At 42.0% G+C, this 18,902-nt stretch overlaps 1 protein-coding gene across 9 annotated transcripts in view; it reads left to right on the top strand.

The window, feature by feature from the left end:
* LOC308101880 (type II inositol 3,4-bisphosphate 4-phosphatase-like) overlaps positions 1-18,902 on the top strand; it is a 41,765-nt gene that overhangs the window by 5,477 nt on the left and 17,386 nt on the right. For 2 of the 9 annotated variants that reach the window (XM_080451402.1, XM_080451405.1), the window contains 10 exons: positions 4,217-4,450; positions 5,598-5,645; positions 5,829-5,935; positions 7,358-7,468; positions 9,989-10,068; positions 12,477-12,576; positions 14,298-14,379; positions 16,723-16,870; positions 17,418-17,548; positions 17,736-17,849. In XM_080451402.1, coding sequence (XP_080307528.1) covers positions 4,217-4,450; positions 5,598-5,645; positions 5,829-5,935; positions 7,358-7,468; positions 9,989-10,068; positions 12,477-12,576; positions 14,298-14,379; positions 16,723-16,870; positions 17,418-17,548; positions 17,736-17,849 — 1,155 coding nt within the window. Of the gene's footprint in view, positions 1-4,216; positions 4,451-5,597; positions 5,646-5,828; positions 5,936-7,357; positions 7,469-8,494; positions 8,782-9,988; positions 10,069-11,125; positions 11,374-12,476; positions 12,577-14,297; positions 14,380-16,722; positions 16,871-17,417; positions 17,549-17,735; positions 17,850-18,902 lie in introns of those variants that run through there. The other 7 variants (XM_080451403.1, XM_080451406.1, XM_080451404.1 and 4 more) reach the window with 7 other exon arrangements.

The raw sequence follows: 18,902 nt of genomic DNA, 5'->3' as shown, positions 1-18,902 counted from the left end.
TGGTAGTTGTGGGTTGTGTTTTTTTTGGGCTTGTTTCTAAAGTATAGTTGCTTATTTGGACTTGTTTCCTTAAAGGATCTACACCATGAATTAAAATAATAATAATAATAATAATATCATATTGTTTATGTCCCTCAAACGTTTTTCAAAAGGTTTGAGCCTAAATCAAGCCTCAGATATACTCATTCCAACTAACTTCTCTCTGGCTTATAAAGCACTTTCACCTGCAATACCACATTGTCCTGTTTGGCACGGGGCGCTATTGAGCCAGTTTGTATGCATGTTATCTCCTGGTTCTGTGTGGAAATAATAATTAAAAAAATATATATATTTCTTCTTTTTTTTGGAACTGAAAAACGGGAGGGATTGTATCCTGACGTGACGTCACGTCAGGGTGCAAATCAGTTTGGCCTGTTTTGAGACCAATTTACAGAAAACCCCAGATTTGCTGTGAAAGCCTGAGTGTTAAAAAAAAAACACACAAAAAAGAAGAAAAAGTAAAAATTCATGGTGTAGTCCCTTTAATGTTGTTTAAACCACTGGCTCAAACATTTTCATGTCAAGGACACCCAAATTAATATGTAGCTATTTGTCCATGGATCCGTCTAAAAATATTTTGTGCCAGGGACCCCCTTGCCATATTTGTGTTGTTGTTGTGTTCAAATAAATATTCAAACATTTTCACTTTTTCAAGATATTTTTTTTTACAAATAGCTGATCTGCAAGCTCACAATGCGTTGCATCGTGAAACAGAAATTGAAAACAAGATTTACAAACATCAACATTAATTTGGACGACACTGTCATTACAGAGAAGCTGGATGTGGCTAATCGCTTAAACATCTGTGGTATATGGTCAAAGTCTATCGAACGAAAACAGGTATTATCTCCTGAGTATTATAATGATGAACAAGGCTCCGGTTTCAGAAGTGGATTTATAATAGCCTGGTTCCAGACGAATCTGCCTTTGCAAAATTGCATCGCACTTTAGCCCTCGGCAGATTAGGTCTGGCCCCCCTCCATAGAGATTCCATTTCTCTCCCTCCGCAGTTGTGCGGAACCAACCAGGGCCCAGTATCCAAATGTGGGCGGGCTTATCACCTTATTTGGAGCAATGACGTACAAGGAAGCACTGCTCTGATTGGTTCGTGAAAAAGGAAGCACTGCTCTGATTGGTTTAGGTCTAACCAATAGAGTCTGTTTGGATCTTTTTGTAACCGCCCCTTGGAAAAAAATCTATCGTTGATAGGGACCAGACTATTATCCACGCAGTGTGTCGTGTGATATTGTCTGGCCACGCGAGGCTAGATTTATAACAATATCTTTATTGTCATAGAGGCAAAACCATCCCTTACTCGAATGAGAATAGTGCAAATTACATTACAACAAACACACCTTTTATACTGAACAGTAGGTATACCTTCATTTCTTTAACAATGAACTTAGACACGCCTTTACTTTCTCACCAGCCAATAACTTTGTCAGATAAAATGCATCTGACTCCACCTCTCACATCAGCGGGTTTTTTCAAAGAAATAAATTAGCACAAAACTTTAAAACAATATCCTTACAACAGTTATTTTGCAAAGGTATGACTTTAAAAATAGAAACTCATTATTCATCATTATGTTATCAGTTTATGTTAACCCAGAATAATAAAATAAAACAGAATTAAAATGATTACACTACAAATAGACTTTATGCATGATATCCAATAAAAATTTCATGACTATTTATCACCAAAGTTTTATTTTTACCTAATTCCTATAAATAATTTTTGAAGGGTAAACCAAATGATATTATTTAATATTTAGAAGTCATCAGTGGTGAGCTGTGGATTTTTGAACTATGGGGGCTATATTTTATGACGTCACGTGCGCACGTGCACGCGCGCGCCTGCATGTGCACGCGCGGGGCATGTGCACATAGCCACTCAGCTCAGTGCTAGTTGAAATACTGTATTCAACATGTGATTATTAATGTATTTATATTTCTTATTATTTTGTTGCATTGTTAATTTGTTGTTTTTATTTTTGTTTCAATTAATTAATTATTTTATTTTCCTTTTAGTTTTATATAAAAGCCCTTTACATAGATTCACCCACACATAAGTACTTAAAATAATCAGTCAACTTGTCTTTACTTGAATTACTTTTTTTTAGACTTAGGCCTACATTGCTTTCAAAACAGTGTTTTTTAAAACAAGTAAAAAATATAAAAAAATACCCTTTTGCTGGAGTTGAAAGCCTACTTTACTAAATGGGAACACTGTGAGCCCCCACCTCACGTTTAAAATACACTTTTTGGCCAGAAAATTTAATATTTCACCGGAATTAAAACCTGTTTTTGGTTACTCCACAGTGCCCTCTACAGATATGGTCAATGGAATTTTCCTATTGACCAGATTCTTCCTTCCGGTGAAATATTTTCTTTTCTGGCCAAAAAGTGTATTTTAGACGTGAGGTGGGGGCTCAGAGTGTTCCCACTTAATAGAATAGGCTTTCAACTCCATTAAACCGTCTTTGTTTTGGTGAGTACCAAAAGTGTATTTTTTATTTTTACTACAGACGAGAGGCTGCGCTACCGCGGTGCGAGGGGAAAGAATGGAAAGTACCATAACGTTAAGGAGAACTCCTTCTAACGCTATGGACCAGAGCTAGACAGGGATAACTTTGTAGCTCTTGTGTCCTCTGATAAGCGATTAACCCTTTCACACTCCATGGCTTTTCTAGAGTAGCCTAATGTTATGCAAAGCAGCCAGGTTGAGGCCATTGTTTAAGGTGTTAAAGACGGCTCGCCCCTGACGGTGCGTTGTTGTGTTAATGATTGACGGCTCGCGGGCGGCTGACGGTGTGTGCTCGCGCGTGCATGTGGAGCTGCTCGTGCATGTGGAGCACGCGCGAGCCCCCAGCCCCATAGTGTCAGAACTAAGGGGTCGCCGACCCCCCCCTAGCACCCCCTTCAGCTCACCCCTGGAAGTCATGTTTCTTCATCCAGTTATACATTTGACCATTCTCTGTAACTCTAAACAAACTCAATGAGTGATCATATTTAACCCAAGATACTATTATATTTCCACCTAAAGTCTTATTTACCTATTTTACAGTTTTTTAAAGGATCTTACATTTTACTATTTCTCATCCTAAGTCTACTTTAGAAAAAGTTGCAACCTAATAATTAGACTCATTTATATTAGCTAATTTACATTAGCTAAATGCTTAAGCCTGGTGACCTTTGGTTTTTCACAGTCAGGGAAAGATACTGCAACTCAACTCTATTTTATCTTACTTATCTTATCTATTTCCTTACAAACTTGCTTTTTGGCTTCCAGCAACTGTCTTGCTCGCCTGGGGAATCAGTAGAAGAGAGGAACTCATGATTTGTGCTATTTACATTGGTGACCACCCTCTGTTCTCCTTATCAAAGTAGTTCAGTTCTTGGAGCTTCATCAGGTGATGTACTCATCACACCTTTCAATGTAAATGTGAGAACTGATTAGTCTTTTGTTAGGCAAACTCAGTCACTTTTTGCTGGCACAGTGGACTTTGAGTGAGACATCAATTTATTTAACCTAGTTGCTTATTATTAAACCAATGTGTTATAACAAAATAACCTGGTAGTAATATTCTCATGTGTAATAACTACTTTTAGTCCTGGATATACCACACATCTTTACAACCATAGCCATAACACTGGTTAACATACTGCCCTCTCACTCTGGGCTTTATGGTATAAAGCACATCTAAGCATTCTACAAAAATCTAGGTGTACGCAAAGATGATTTTAAACTCACCATGGTGACAACTGATGATGTGTTTAAAAAATTTAGCGCCCTGCAACAAAACAAGGCCACTGGTCATGACAATATCCCCTCCAAATTTCCCAGAGACTCAGCCGCTTCCATTGCTCCAATCATTGCCCACATAATAAACCTCTCCATCAAACAGGGGCGTCCCCCAAGATTTCAAACTTGCGAGACTAACCCCTCTGTACATAAAAGGAAGCAAATTAGACCAGGGCAACTACCGCCCTATTTCTATTCTTAGTTCTATCTCGAAAGTTATGGAAAAAATACCTTAAAATGATTGATACACTGTGGGGTTATACGTTAACGTCTCCAATAGTTTCGCCTGACATTGAAAAGTTCTTATTGTAGATGTAGCCTCAATGCAATGATGTCATCAATTGTCTGTCTGTCTGTCTGTCTGTCTGTGTAGGGTTCGAGAACGGAGATCCCTCTCTGTACGTGGGCGTGTCCAGCCCCCAGGAATGTGCGTCCTGGATGGTCGCCCTGGGCAACGCTAACACGGAGAGCCTGAGTCGACGCATCGCACGCCTGCGCACGCTCATACACACACACTCTCACAGACACACAGAACACACACACTCTGCTGTCTGGCACACTCACAACACACACACCACCAGCTGCATGGAAGACGAGGGAAATGCAGGTCAGAAAGTGTGTGTGTGTTATACTGTACAAGCATGTATTTAATGTTTAAACATTGATACAGAATGTGATAACGGCTGTTCACACCAAGCAGGTAGTCCAGGTGGTCAAACGTTTTTGACAAATCATAACATTTTTGTGTCATTATATAAAATAAAATTGACAAATAGTCACGGTTTTTAAAAAATATAAAAAACAGCCGCTCTACAGCGCTATTTTTGCCATTTGTCATACAAGAAGTATATAGAGCTTAAGTCGTTTGTATTTGACAAACACAAGAGTGTGCATGGGGGATCTGGGGGATCTCAGCTTGCGTCAGATGTAAGAAAGGGGGCCTCCAAGGAAAAAAGGTTGGAACCATTGCTGTAAATGGTTTGGTAATACTCACTGCTGAGGACATAGTGGAGTTTATCTGGACACAGTTGGAGTGACTAAAGTGACTAAACTAAATAACACCCAAGCATTCAGTGTAACCCTCGGTAACCTAGCCACGGGTAACGACGAATGACCAATCTATATCAATACTCTGTGAATGAGGTATCTGTATGTGTATCTGTTTTAGGTACATTTATCATATATGAAGTTGTATTTGTTTGTTATTCTCTCCTGTTCTGACATGTCATAGAGATAAACTTAGCACTTTTATGTTAACTAGAGGTTCGGCCTTCATATCTAGAGTTCAAGCTGCTACGCGGCCCTCACACCTACGCCGCACCGCCAATACGACCAACATGTCTGAGTCATAGTGTCGGGGGCTTTGTCAGAGTAGGCGTTTATAATTTTATAAACAATATTCTAACCTAGTCTGCGTTGCTGGTTATGGGTGCTTGGCACCCGAAGCACCCACTGAAGCTGTGTTTATCTGGTTTTCCTCTGTGTAGACGTTCTGTGAGACATCAAATGGTTCTAGGTGTGTTTTGCTTCCTTTGAACCAGATAAACTCCACTGTGTCCTCAGCCGTGAATTCCACCAAATCATTTGGTAATGTTTAAAACATCAGCCTATATTCTAAATGTGTAAACAATTAACCTTTTAAGGAAAAAATAAGTCCTGTCAACTAGAAATAATGTAAAAAAAGACAAACAAAATTATATAACTTGATATGTCATAGTTGCTGATGATTTGATTTGTCATTGTCTGGCCACCAGGTGGAGACAATCCCGCTGCTAAAGTTTCCCCACTGGATCTGTCCCTGGGTCAGTGTGATGAGCTTTATTTCTGTTTCATATAGTAGCTGTTTTGGTCTTTACAAGATTTATTGTGATTTTATTTTCAAAAGGAAACCATTAAAAATTAAATTTAAAATGTTCTTTCCCTCTCTCCCCCTCTGTCTGTCTGTCTGTCTGTCTGTCTCTCTTTCTCTCTCCTTGTTCTCTCAGAGTGCAGAGGTCTCGTTACCGTGGCAGCCAGAGTTCAGGTTGAGGTGTCTGTCGTGGATGAAAACACACACTCACTTAAACACTACTGCTGCACTGAGACGGTGGAGGTACACACACACACACACACATACACACACACACACACACACACACACACACACACACACACACACAGACACAGACACAGACACACACACACACACACACACACGTATATTTGGGAAAAGCTAACAGTGAGAGCAGGGGTATCAAACTGACGGCCTCAAGCAGCGAGTCTGGCTGCTTCTGAAAATGAGTCTTGTGTATCTGTACAAAAAGCTCTAAACTCAAGTACAAAAAGCTCTAAACTCAAGACTTACTTGGGCTGAAGATATGGGCGAGAGGCCAGCATGAAAGTCCATAAACAGAAAATAGGCTCGCACACTGACACTGACAGATGAACAGCATCAACACTGCTGCAGTGTTGATGATGGTCTGAGGACCGAAACGTCCACGTCCAAACGTCCACACCGAAACGTCCTACTTAATATAGTAAAATACTATATTTCTGCATCCAAGTTGATTTGTCAGTGTGCAAGCCTATTTTCTCTGTATGTATCTGTACAACAGCTGTTCTCTGGCCATTCTTTTGTTGCTATCTCTCTCTACTGTCTGCAGCTTGGTGAGTAGCCTCCTTGAGAAAACAATAGACAATAGTTAACCACTGCACGCAACTCCAGTCAACCCCTCAGTCTGTCCCAGAGTGAGCCAGTTCATTTCTCCGCTTTGCAGTCTTTAAAGTCTTCACTGAAGTGAAAAAACAAACGCGTTCCCCAAGCCATCATTGTACTGTAGCGCACGCACACACACACACACAGACAGACAGACAGACAGACAGACAGACAGACAACTCTGTACTGAAAATCCTGAAATCTTTGCACATCTCTCTGCTAATACACCAGATGTTGTTATTGTCAATGAAGGCTCCAGATCAGTTCCCATTCTTGAAATGGCCTGACTGCACCTTTGACTCTAGCTTAGAGGAAGCTTTTATGACCAAAGTCATTAAATACCAGCCGCTCCTCCATACCATCACAGAGCTAGGCTATAGGTGCAATCTATTTGTGTTTATCTTTGGCAGCCTAGGACATGTACATAGGTTGGTTGTAAGAGGCTTCCAACAACTTGGGATGCCAAAAAAAGCAGCTAAACGGCTTGCAAAATTCTGTGGAATCTCCTCTACTATCGGTAGCCACCAAAAATGGCGAAGACGCTGTTACTGTACATTTTTTACAGCACATTGTAATATTTGTGTCCCTGTATTGTATCTCTTATGTGGACATAAGTAAGTGTGTGTGTGTGTGTGTGTGTGTGTGTGTGTGTGTGTGTGTGTGTGTGTGTGTGTGTGTGTGTGTGTGTGTGTGTGTGTGTGTGTGTGTGTGTGTGTGTGTGTGTGTGTGTGTGTGTGTGTGTGTGTGTGTGTGTGTGTGTGTGTGTGTGTGTGTGTGTGTGTGTGTGTGTGTGTGTGTGTGTGTGTGTGTGTGTTCCAGGCCCACAGGGAGGCAGTGTTTCTAACAGGCGTGTGTTTTCCCGTTGAGTATCCTCTGTTTCTTCACACCAGGATCAAACTCACGCTGTTCAGCATCAAGGACCACAGCACAGTACGTAATACAGTGTGTGTGTGTGAGGATCAGGGTAGCTGATGTGTACATGTGCAGCAGTACACACACACACACTCTAACCCTAACCCTGACCCTAGAGTGACAAACGGAAAGGGTGAAATGGAGAGAGAGAAAAGAAGAGATTGAAAGAGAGAGATTTATTCATTTATCTCTGACAGATTTCACAGCTTATAGACTAAATGAGGCAGAAACACACATACACACACACACACACACACACACACACACACACACACACACACACACACACACACACACACACACACACACACACACACACACACACACACACACACACACACACACACACACAGATGGACAATACATAATGTTATTATTGATATAATCATTTCACCCCTCCACCCCGACCCAGCCCCCGCCACTAATCTCCATATTTCCCATGATCCCCAGCGGTTATCACTTAATCCTACCGGCAGGGATGGGAGGAGAGGAAAAGAGTAGGAGGAGAAACAGAAATAAGAGAAGAGGAGGAAGTTCACTCAGGATGGACGGAGCAAGAAAGAAGAGGAGTGATAAAATGTAGCTGGTCGGTTGGACTGTTTAACCTTTGAGGAGATGATGGAGTGAGTGAAAAAGAGAGAGAGAGAGAGAGTGAGAGAGAGAGATGGATAGATAACTGAACAGAGAGAGAGAATCCGACAAACAGACAGACACACAGACAGACAGACAGAGACACAGACACTGTACATGATCGCTGGATGGAGTTTTTGTTTTTATCTTAAATAATTTGAGGTTTTCAAACAAGTGATTGTTATCTATTTTGAAAATATTCTTGTTTTTCCGAAGGAGAGAGAGGGGGGGGGGGGGAGAGAGAGATGTCTAGTGAATAAAGGACTAAAGATTTGAGATCAGATAAAGTGGTTATCTCATATTTTATAAGGAGTTTTTTGTAACTAGATAGACATCGTAGGACAGACAGACAGTAGGACGGTTTTGCTGTGTAATTGAGTTGTAATTCTGGTGTCTCAGAATCAGTTTTATTGACACAGGTTTACAGGTGTGAATCAGTTGTTGAAATTTGGTTTTGTTCAAGCTCCATCATTTACTCCTAGTCACACTACGTTGTATAATTATTGCATCATAAGAGCACAGAGGCAGGGATGGTGTTAGTGATCTGGCTGTTGACACAAACAGGAAGTAAAGAGGACGTTGATGAAGCAGGAAGTAGATATTAATGAGGAAAAGGTGTGTAGGAGTAGAGGGCAAGAAACATGGACCGTCCTGACTGGCTGTTTCCTTGGAGAAACGAGGAAAGCGCCCCCCCTGGACGGGTACGGTAATACAGATAGATTCACACAGCCCGACACTCTCACACAACACACACACACACACACACACACACACACACACACACACACGGTTGCCCATGAACTATCATTCTAAAGACAGACGAACACATATAGAGGCTATAAAAACATGCTAAAGCTGAGAATGTCTTCAAGAATTGTGTGTGTGTTTATCAGGTTTGCATAGATTAATTTGTAACGTGTAATCTTAAAAGCCCCTTGTTCTTGTTTTGTGTGTGTGCAAGCTAGGAAATGTTGCAACCTCACATGTTAACATCACAATGTCTCAATGTCCACAACATCATTTTCTTTCTTTCTTTCTTTCTTTGAAAGAATAGAACAGATTAGTTCTGAACTTCTGACTTTGTCCTGACGGTTGCATTTGTTATTTATTTACAATCTGTCGTGTGTGTGTGTGTGTGTGTGTGTGTGCGTGTGCGTGCGTGCATGTCAAGGTAATCCCCTGAGCTTCTGATTATCGTCATAGCAACAGAGTGATTCTAATTCTGTAGCTTTAGAGATTTTTTTCAAAATGACGACGACCTGTTTGACCTGGTTGTGTACACACACACACACACACACGCACACGCACACACTCAGGCTGTACTGTTTAATTCATGTTTGTGTACTTCCTGCTTCATTATCATCACAACAGACTGGTGACTCACACAATTTACAAATGCTTCCGTCACACAGTCTGTACAAAGGAAGTGCTGAAAAGTATACGGGAGTAAAGTCCCCCCCCCCCCACACACACACACACACACACACACACACACATCCGTTTCGCCTTTACACAAGTTACACAAGTTTGTCCTACTGTAGATCTGATTAATTGAAGCAAAATATAGCTTGCTGCTTAGCAGAAAGGAAAATTCTAAAATATAGTTTAGAGAGCCCGCCTGGGAAAGCCGAAGATCCAACGTTCGATTCCAGGCCGCCTTAGCAATGTGTCGAAGTACTAATGGCTTCTCACTGCTCCTAGTAGTTATGGGAATTGACAAAATGTGAAAAGCATTCACAAAAGCAATATTTGAATGAAACATATTTTTTACCATTTGAAAATACGTCATTTATATGAAGTGAAAGGGTTGTGTTTTATTTGAATGTCTCTCTCTCTCTCTCTCTCTCTCTCTCTCTCTCTCTCTCTCTCTCTCTCTCTCTCTCTCTCTCTCTCCCCCTCCCTCCTCAGAGAAGTTTTCGGGGTTTCACATCTTTCTCCATGAGAGATGTGTTCAGATCCAACGAGCCTCACATCTCTCTGAGCCTCAGGTAAAACACACACACACACACACACACACACACACACACACACACACACACACACACACACACACACACACACGCGCACACACACATAATTACTTTAACCAGTCAGTCATTAAAACTCTCCTTAACTCTTGACCTTTGACATCTTTCCACAATGTCAACATTTTCGTAGAGACATACAATAGACAGAAGATCGGGTTGTTGTTTCTTTGCCACGCTATTATTGATCCTCTCACATCAAAACAAATGGATTTAGGTTGAATTTTAAACTTCAGGTAAAAATTACACTATACATTTTTGTAGTTTATAACTCAGGTAAAAATAAGACTTAAACTCAGTGAATTTTAACTGGCTCTCTCCCAGAGAGGGACTCCCTCTTTCATTGGTGTGTCGCCCAGATTGCGCCTAAACCCCAACCTTTACAACAACAGCTATGCCTAAACCTAACCTTGACCCTAAAGGTCATTACACACCGGCGATTATGCGAATATACGCAAAATTCGGACTCGTTCCGAATAAATAAAAGACGCTTTTTCGCTTCGCTTTTTCGCTCCGTGGAAGCTTGCATTGACTTAATTTAAATTATTATTCGCATGAAAAAAATCGTCCCCGGTGTGTAAGGGCCTTAACCCTAACCTCACAAACACTATGCTTAACCTTAACTCTAACCATAACCTCACAAACACTATGCCTAACCCTAACCTTAACCCTAACCATGATCACAAACACCATGCCTAACCCTAACCTCACAGAAATGATACCTAAACCTAACCTAAAAACCATGTCAACCTGGGGGAAACACCGGAAAAAAGAGAGTCCACTCCCAGAGAAGTCCTAGCCTGGTAAACCCTCCCTCCGGAAATCTCATATCCTGGGATCAAATGGAAATGAGATTTCCGGAGGGAGGGTTTACCAGGCTAGAGAAGTCCCAGCTCTGGCTGTTGTTGTGATACCTGTAGCCAGATAAGGAAGTGGGACGCAAGGGTTTGACTCCGCCTCCACCCACAGCAGAGACTTCCAGATCACTTCCTGTTTTGACTCTCACTCTCTGCATCTCCAGATGCATAGAGTAGCAGGCAGTTAGATGGAGGGATAGAGAGACATAGATGGACAGTAGAAGAGACAGAGTCTGCGTTTGCATGATAACACCAGAAGCAAGCACTATTACACACTGATGTTGAGAGAGCGAGAGAGTGAGAGAGAGAGAGAGATTCACTTTTGTAGTGGAAGTGAAATGTTATGAGTGGTGACAGTACCAGTGTTCGTGGGGTCATGACGCACATCAATACTCTACAACATGACTGACAGGTAAGACTAACTAAGCATTGATGGTATCCTGGGTTTTGTTTGTTTTTTCTGTTTTATTTTAAGCATTGTCGTGCCACTCAGCTTTGACCCTGTGTGCCGCAGACCTTTGAAAGCGTGTCCAATCATGTTGCTGCAGTGAATGGTACAGAAACAGTCAATGTGTAGAGCATGAAGAACAAAGCAATAAGGAATTTGAATTGTAAATGTAAACATAGACTTTCAACTGGCTTGCAAGTCTAAACCCGTCGCTCAACTAGAGACTGGTAAGAATCCAACAGCCTTCGTTGCATCATTTGAAAATAAAATAAAATGAAAACTGCACTGCAGAACCAATGCAAAGAGTGTGGTCCTTCATATTGGGATGGTATTAGTACAGTGTTTTCACTGCAGTGGGCGTAGCTTTGTTCGCGGAGGTTTTCTCCACTGTTTCAGCAACTACATCACATTTAGATTTCCCCTGACCGTATTGATAGGCGGAGATCTCTGATTGTCTGTAAATATTATCTAGTTATTATCACAAACATAGTAGCTGCTCGAAATACTCAAAACAGGTGTTGTATTAATAAAGAAATGACTGACTAACTGGCTGAAGGTCTGTCTGTCTGAGTAACTGACTGACTGACAGCTTTGTCTGACTGACATACTAAAGGCTGCAGCATATACAAGTAACTGCCACTAAAGTGCTTGCCTCGTAAGGGCTTGCTGAATGGAGGAAAGTTTGGAAGAATGCAGAAACAAAACAAAATAAATCACGCCCACCTTGAACATCTGTCCAGTTAAACACGATGTTCTGTCAAGCTAGCCCACTTGGCTAGCTAGAACATCTCGAGGGTGCAAGAAAAAGTTCTGAAAGGCACTGCAGAAAGAAGTTCTTAATGATGTAATTTTGTTCTTATTGACCCTACCCGGAAGGTCGGTTGGAGTAAGCTGCAACCATAACTGTGTGACTTTGACATACCGGTAATCTAGTGACTAGTTAGCTGACTGAGTGGTTTGCTGATTGTTTGGTTGACAGGCTAATTGACATAATTGACATTAATCTCTCTCTCTTTCTCTTTCTCTTTCTCTTTTTCTTTTTCTTTCTCTTTCTCTTTCTCTCTCAGGACCATGGATGGAGTGAGTGAGGTAGGGGAGGTGAAGGTGGCCAAACTACATATGGAGGGAGAGAGAGAAGACAACACCCCCTCTCCTGGACCCCAGGTGGTGAAAAACAAACAAATCATTTGAAAGTGAAAATGAAGAGAGAGAGAGAGGGGGGGGGGGGTTACACTGAATTCACACATTAGCAATATTCCACTTCCACGTTCTGAGAAAAAGGCGAGGTTCAATGCATAGTCTATGGCGAGGAGCGACCACCGCTTTCCCCATCACGGCAGGAGGGTGAAGCAGGCAAGAAGTGGAGTGGCAAAATTGGGAAAAGTTCAACTTTGACACAAGCGCACTGTGCTCGTGCACAGTTCCATATCGTCTGTTCTCGCATATTGAATGAGCCACGCTTAACGCTATAACAGCCGATTGAAACGCAGTCATTCTCAAGTGCACACTGCACTGCTGAACACCATGGAGGTTTTCTTTAGTGAGGTGAAACGCAAACGAAAGCCTCCGGGAAGTTGCAATTTGGATCTTCATCTATGTGGAGCACGTTTGTGGTCATTATCTGCAGAGACGGACGGTAAGAAAGTCGGTGAAAATGTGCTCTGCAACACAGAACGCACTCAACTTAGCTCTGTCTGTGACCGAGACCTCCACTCCGAAGGCGCCATTGGGGCCGGGGAGGTGACACTCACGGCTAGTCTCAATGCCACGTTGAAATGAGCATAAATGAGCACTGGGGACAGAAATGGACTGTATATGGAAGTACCGAATATTGACAACTTAAGTTTTAAACTAGAACTTATAGATGTGGAATTAACAAAGATTGAGCGACTACGTGGTACTATTTCTTACCTAAAATGGACTGTTTACAAACAAGCTGCCAGAGATGAGCATGAGGTGTCTGTACCTCTTCTCCCTGTCTGTGAGCTTTGATCTACTCGGACGACTGGAGCTCTCGCTGGAGCACGACTCCCTTAGTTATGAGGGGCTCAGTCATACCTCGGACATGCCCGTTTAGCGGAAACCCGCACTCGTGATTTAAAGTTCTCACTCACCACCACAACCCTGTCCATCTATGTCTCTCTATCCCTCCACCGTCATTTGGATTCCGTAGAAGTCAGCATGTCATGCATGTTATTTATTATTTTAAAACTAAAGAGTATTTGAAGTGGTCAAACTAGCGATAGAATACATGTTGAATCTTCCAGAAAATCCTAAAAGATCTCAGATATTTCATGGGCGGCAGTGGCTCAGGGGTAGAGTGGCCGGATGGGAACCGTGAGGTTCCCAGTTCGATCCCGGGCTCCCCCAGAGTTAGTTTCGAAGTGTCCTTGAGCAAGACGCTGAACCCCTAATTGCTCCCGATGAGCAGGAAGAATGTAATGCACAATCTATGTAAAGCACTTTGGATAAAGGTGTTATATAAATGCACCATTTACCATTTATAAAAGCAGCAACGGTTAAAAGGCCTCATTCTGCAATTGCTTCAACTGGTTGGCTGTATGGTTACCAAAACATCATAATTCTACATATTGTGCTAATTGCTTATGAAACAAAGCGCTGGTGTGTGGGGGGGGCTTCTTTCACGCTGTTTCAGAAATCGCAGATTAGGACTTTATGGCCTGACAACAGTTTTCTCAGATTGTATTTTTTGCTTTAATCCATGAGCACTGCAGAAATTTGCTCGCTGCTGCTGGTGTGAATTCAGCGTCAGGGAGTAAAGGAGGGAGGGAGATAGAGTAGAAGAGAGATAGAGAGGTTTTAGGGAGGGAAGGAGGGAGAAAGAGATAACTGTCTTAATTCCCTTCTTCTTTTCTGTCTGTCTCTAGGGTTCCATGTGTGAGTCATTACATGGCTCTGAGTCTGTCCACGACAGGAAGGACAGAAAGAACAGTCCAATGATGAGAGCCTGTGAGAGACACCACACACACACACACACACACACACACACACACACACACACACACACACACACACACACACACACACACACACACACACACACACACACACACACACACACACACACACACACACACACACACACACACACAGGGGCGGACTTTAGGAGCTGGGGGCCCGTTTCAAGAGCTAATATGGGGCCCCCATATACCCCCCCCCCTCTTGTGGTGGACAGCATGCATCTGCTTGGGAAAGCTTCGAGAAAGTAGATTTAAGTATTTGTGATGATCATTGTGCGACTGCACAATGATCATCACAAATACTTAATACCTCAGAGTCTTGCTTGTGCATCGCCCTCTCGTTTGAAAGAGTCTGTGGCATATTTTAACTCTTATTAATACAAATAGTTCTGACTCATTGTTCAATATCGCGCGCTGCCATCTCTCTCGACAACTTCGCAGCAACAACGCCTCTCCTCTTCTGTCGTCCCTTCACAATAAAGTGTCTCCCGTTGACCTCCCATGCCTCTTTTGCCCAGATACAGTATTATTAACAGGAAGTAGGTGTAACTTAACAGCGTAGGAGAGAGACGGGGCGAGAGAGAGAGGGCCTCGATGGGGTGGGGGCCCGTTTCTATTGAAACGGGTGAAACATAGCAAAGACAGACAGACAGACAGACAGACAGACGGACGATGACTGTAACAGCTACAGTAATACTCTCATGAGGGGTGTTTGTCAAAAGGCCTGAACACACAAGTTGATGTCGGGCAATCAGGTCGTCAAGAAGCGTAATAGTGCCTGATAATTGGTCACATCTTGTGCGGTGTGTCCTACGGCTGTCAATGTTTAAATATTAAAAATAAACAAACATTTGAACATGAAAGTTGAGGTTCGGATGCAAAAATAATAATAATATATTATCAAAATCTGCCTCGTGAGTTCTCTCGTGACCCTGGGCCCCAGTAAGTAACCTTGCACAGCAGCTGGCCACGTAATATCACAGAACCATCTGTCTGACTGCACTCAAGTTATGCCCCTCTGAGCTCTTTATTGGCAGGCACTCCACAGACAAGTTGAGACGATCCCCCAACTCAGCAGAATGCTGCACTGTATGCACAACACAGGAGTCGCATAACATCACTTTACGTTACAATACTACTTTATTATCAGCTTTCACTGAAATTTGTCTTGTGATAATACACACATTTGATTCAAAATGATATTGTATGTCAAGCTGAAAATGTCGATCCATGTGATAATAGTGGAATACTAGTTCACAACCAGACTCACTCGACCGAAGACGAAGAGAGTGTGATTTGTACTCGATTCCCACGTTTAGAATGATCCCTCAGGGTAAAACGTCCCTGTTGTCACGTTTCTCTGAATTGGGTGCCTTAATTTTATTTTAACAAAAGCATTATAAAAGTGTAGATTTGACTGAGTCCTGTTTCATGTCAAGGAATAGATTGTTCCATATTCATCACAGCACAGGCTTTTATTTAAGCCAATAAATATAAGCCCAGGATATTTATTTAATGGTTAACCTAACCTTATTCAAATGAGGCTATAGAATAAGATATATAAAGTAGGAATCATTCATTTGATCTCGCAAGAGAGTGTGTTTCTCAGCGCTTACCACAACAGAGAGGCAGAGAGAGCGTCAATGTAAAAGTCTTTACATTTACTTTTACGGCAGACAATATTTTATATTATAAACAACTCACCGATCAGATCTCCTGACTTACTGGCAGTTAGTCAGGACAAGACAGCAGGTGTGCTCAGGCCTTAAAACACGTAAAGCTAGATGCAGTCAGGATGAAGAGTCTGTTATTAAATTAAAACAGTGTTTGCGTAAAACCAGGAAATGCCAACCCTTTTTTAGCTAATGTCTTTATTACAACAACATTGTTCTTATGAAATAGCTTTGTTCTTAATGGTGAAGATGATAAAGATCGCTATGTACATTTAGTTTTTTTATTACTGTAATCTGGCCAATGTCTAAGTTCACCTATAAACTGCTTCATAAGAACAATGTTGGTGCAGATTTACCAAAATAAACTTTTTTACATGCATATAGTATTATCAACTAATTTACATGGCACTGAAGTCTTGTCTCTACAAGGAGAAACAAAAGTGAGTCTTTTGTAGAATGTGAAACTATCGCCCCCGGCGCCTATTTCCACATTCCAACAATATGGAAAATTGCCAGTGGATTTACAGCTTTTAATGCTAGTGGGAAAACGTTTTGGTTGGGTTAATTGTCATGACTACTTTATGTATTAACCTGTTTTTGTGTGTGTGTGTGTGTGTGTGTGTGTGTGCGTGTGCGTGCGTGTGCGCGTGCATGCGCAGTGTTGCGTAGCTCTGTGTGTAAGGTGTACAGGTTTCAGACTGAAGACCACAGATGGATGCTGGTCAGAGAACAGATGTCAGAAACCCCTCTGTCCTTCAGTCTCCCTAAACAACTACTGGCTCTACTCATCCAACAAGACATGAAGAGGTACTGACACACACACACACACACACACACACACACACACACACACACACACACACACACACACACACACACACACACACACACACACACACACAGAGACACACACACACACACGCACCGTCTACCGAAATGTGCTTTTACATGCCTTGATCTCTTATCTCTCTCTTAACCAAGCGTTAAGCCTGAAGTTACTTCAACTTAACAGAGACTTCGCAACACGAGATTAATTCAATAACATTTAATTTAATTCAGATGGTAGTATTTATATGAATTAGGGGTGCAACAGCCAATCGAACGATTTAGCCACCTGAACCCTAACTATTCTGGTGGGAACAGTCGGCAGAAATAAACGATCTACAAGCTCACAACACGTTGCGATGTGATACGTTGTGAGCTTGTGATCTGCTATTTCTGACGAAGAGATTCGGTGTAGTAAGGAAACAAAAGCAGACCAAGTACAGTTGCAACTCAGGTCTCTCTCTCTCTCTCTCTCTCTCTCTCTTTCTCTTTCTCTTTCTCTCTCTCTCTCGCTCTCTCTCTCTCTCAGGGTTCAGGAGGTGATGGAGCTCGGTAACCTCTCACCCCACTGGGAGGGGCTAAGGCGTGATGTCATCTGCCACTGCAGCTACCTGATTGGCTGTTACCAGGAAACGCTGACAGAGCTCAACAGTTACAGCGGTGAGGCTCAACACGTTGGTGACAACTGTTCATCTTCTAAAAATAATACCTCCTATGCACTGTACAATCCATGAGCATTGCCCTTTTTTTCCATATATATGATATATACTGTATATATATATATGATCATTTTTGGGGGGTCGCGGCCTGAAAAGTTTTATTCTAAAGACTCCTCTCCTCTCCTCAGTGTCCAGTGGTTGTTTTAAGTCCAGCAGTGTGAAGTCAGACGGTCATCTTCAGTTCATTCCCACCAACCTGCACTCACAGAGGATGCAGGTGTGTGACGTCACACACAGCTCAGGTACAATAACGCGTGATTTATGTCTTTTATAAATATCATGCCTTCAAAATAATATATTGTTGCTGTCAGTTGGAAACCAGTCCATATATGTCACATACCGTTGTGGAAAAAAGAACCTGTGTACCAATGAATCGATTGATTGATTGAAGTACTTTATTTAGAAAGACGTGCAAAAAGTACATGGAAGTACAACCCATTGAGACCTGAAGCCGATTCTACATGTCTCCTAAATCTCAACAGTATTCTGAAAAACGTATGTTTCTATATCAGTGGTGCTGAATCTTGTTCCTGTCAATGACCCCCAAAATTATGTATTTGGCCGCGGACCCCCATCAAAATATTTTGTTCCAGGGACCCCCAGAAGCAAAGATTTGAGTTAAAAATGTTCGCTTTAAAAATATATATATTCAGAAGATTTGCACACATTTTCACGATTTTTCAAAAATAGCAGATCTACAAGCTCGTAGCGCGGCACTCGGTGCCGCGCTATGAGCTTGTATATCTGCTATTTTTGAATAGCCCACAGTGTAAAATAATGCTTTTTAGCTCAAATCTAAAAATGACACAGTTCCAGGTCTTAATGGGTTAACAATACAAGGTCCTCTAAACTGGATCGCCCATAAAAGCACAATGGCTTATTTAAAATGAAAGCCCCACGCACTCAAATCATGATGACATTTAAGAAAACAGACCGATATACACTACAGGTTACTGGTATGAAAAACAAGAAATATGTACAATAAACGAGGGGGGGGGGGGGGGTAGGTTAGGACTTTGACAGGGGCCAGTTTAGGATTGCAGCCTCCTGAAGGTATTCTTTCAGGGCATTTTTGAAAGTGAGTAGGGTTTTACACTCCTTTACTCCTTTTGGTAGGGCATTCCACATTGTTGTTGCATAGCATGAGAACGAGTTCATTCCCTTGTTAGAGAGCAGCTTGCTATGATGTGTGGGGATGTTTCTGGGTGTGTGACTTGGTGTTAATTAACAGACAGCGTGGCTCAGTGGGGTTCTGGGGGCAGGTGTTAATGAGAGTGGGCGCCGCGTCACCACAG

Source organism: Gymnoscopelus braueri (genome assembly GCF_963280865.1).
Source record: "Gymnoscopelus braueri genome assembly, chromosome: 15".
Lineage (NCBI taxonomy): Eukaryota > Metazoa > Chordata > Actinopteri > Myctophiformes > Myctophidae > Gymnoscopelus > Gymnoscopelus braueri.
This window is presented reverse-complemented; position numbering and strand designations above follow the sequence as displayed.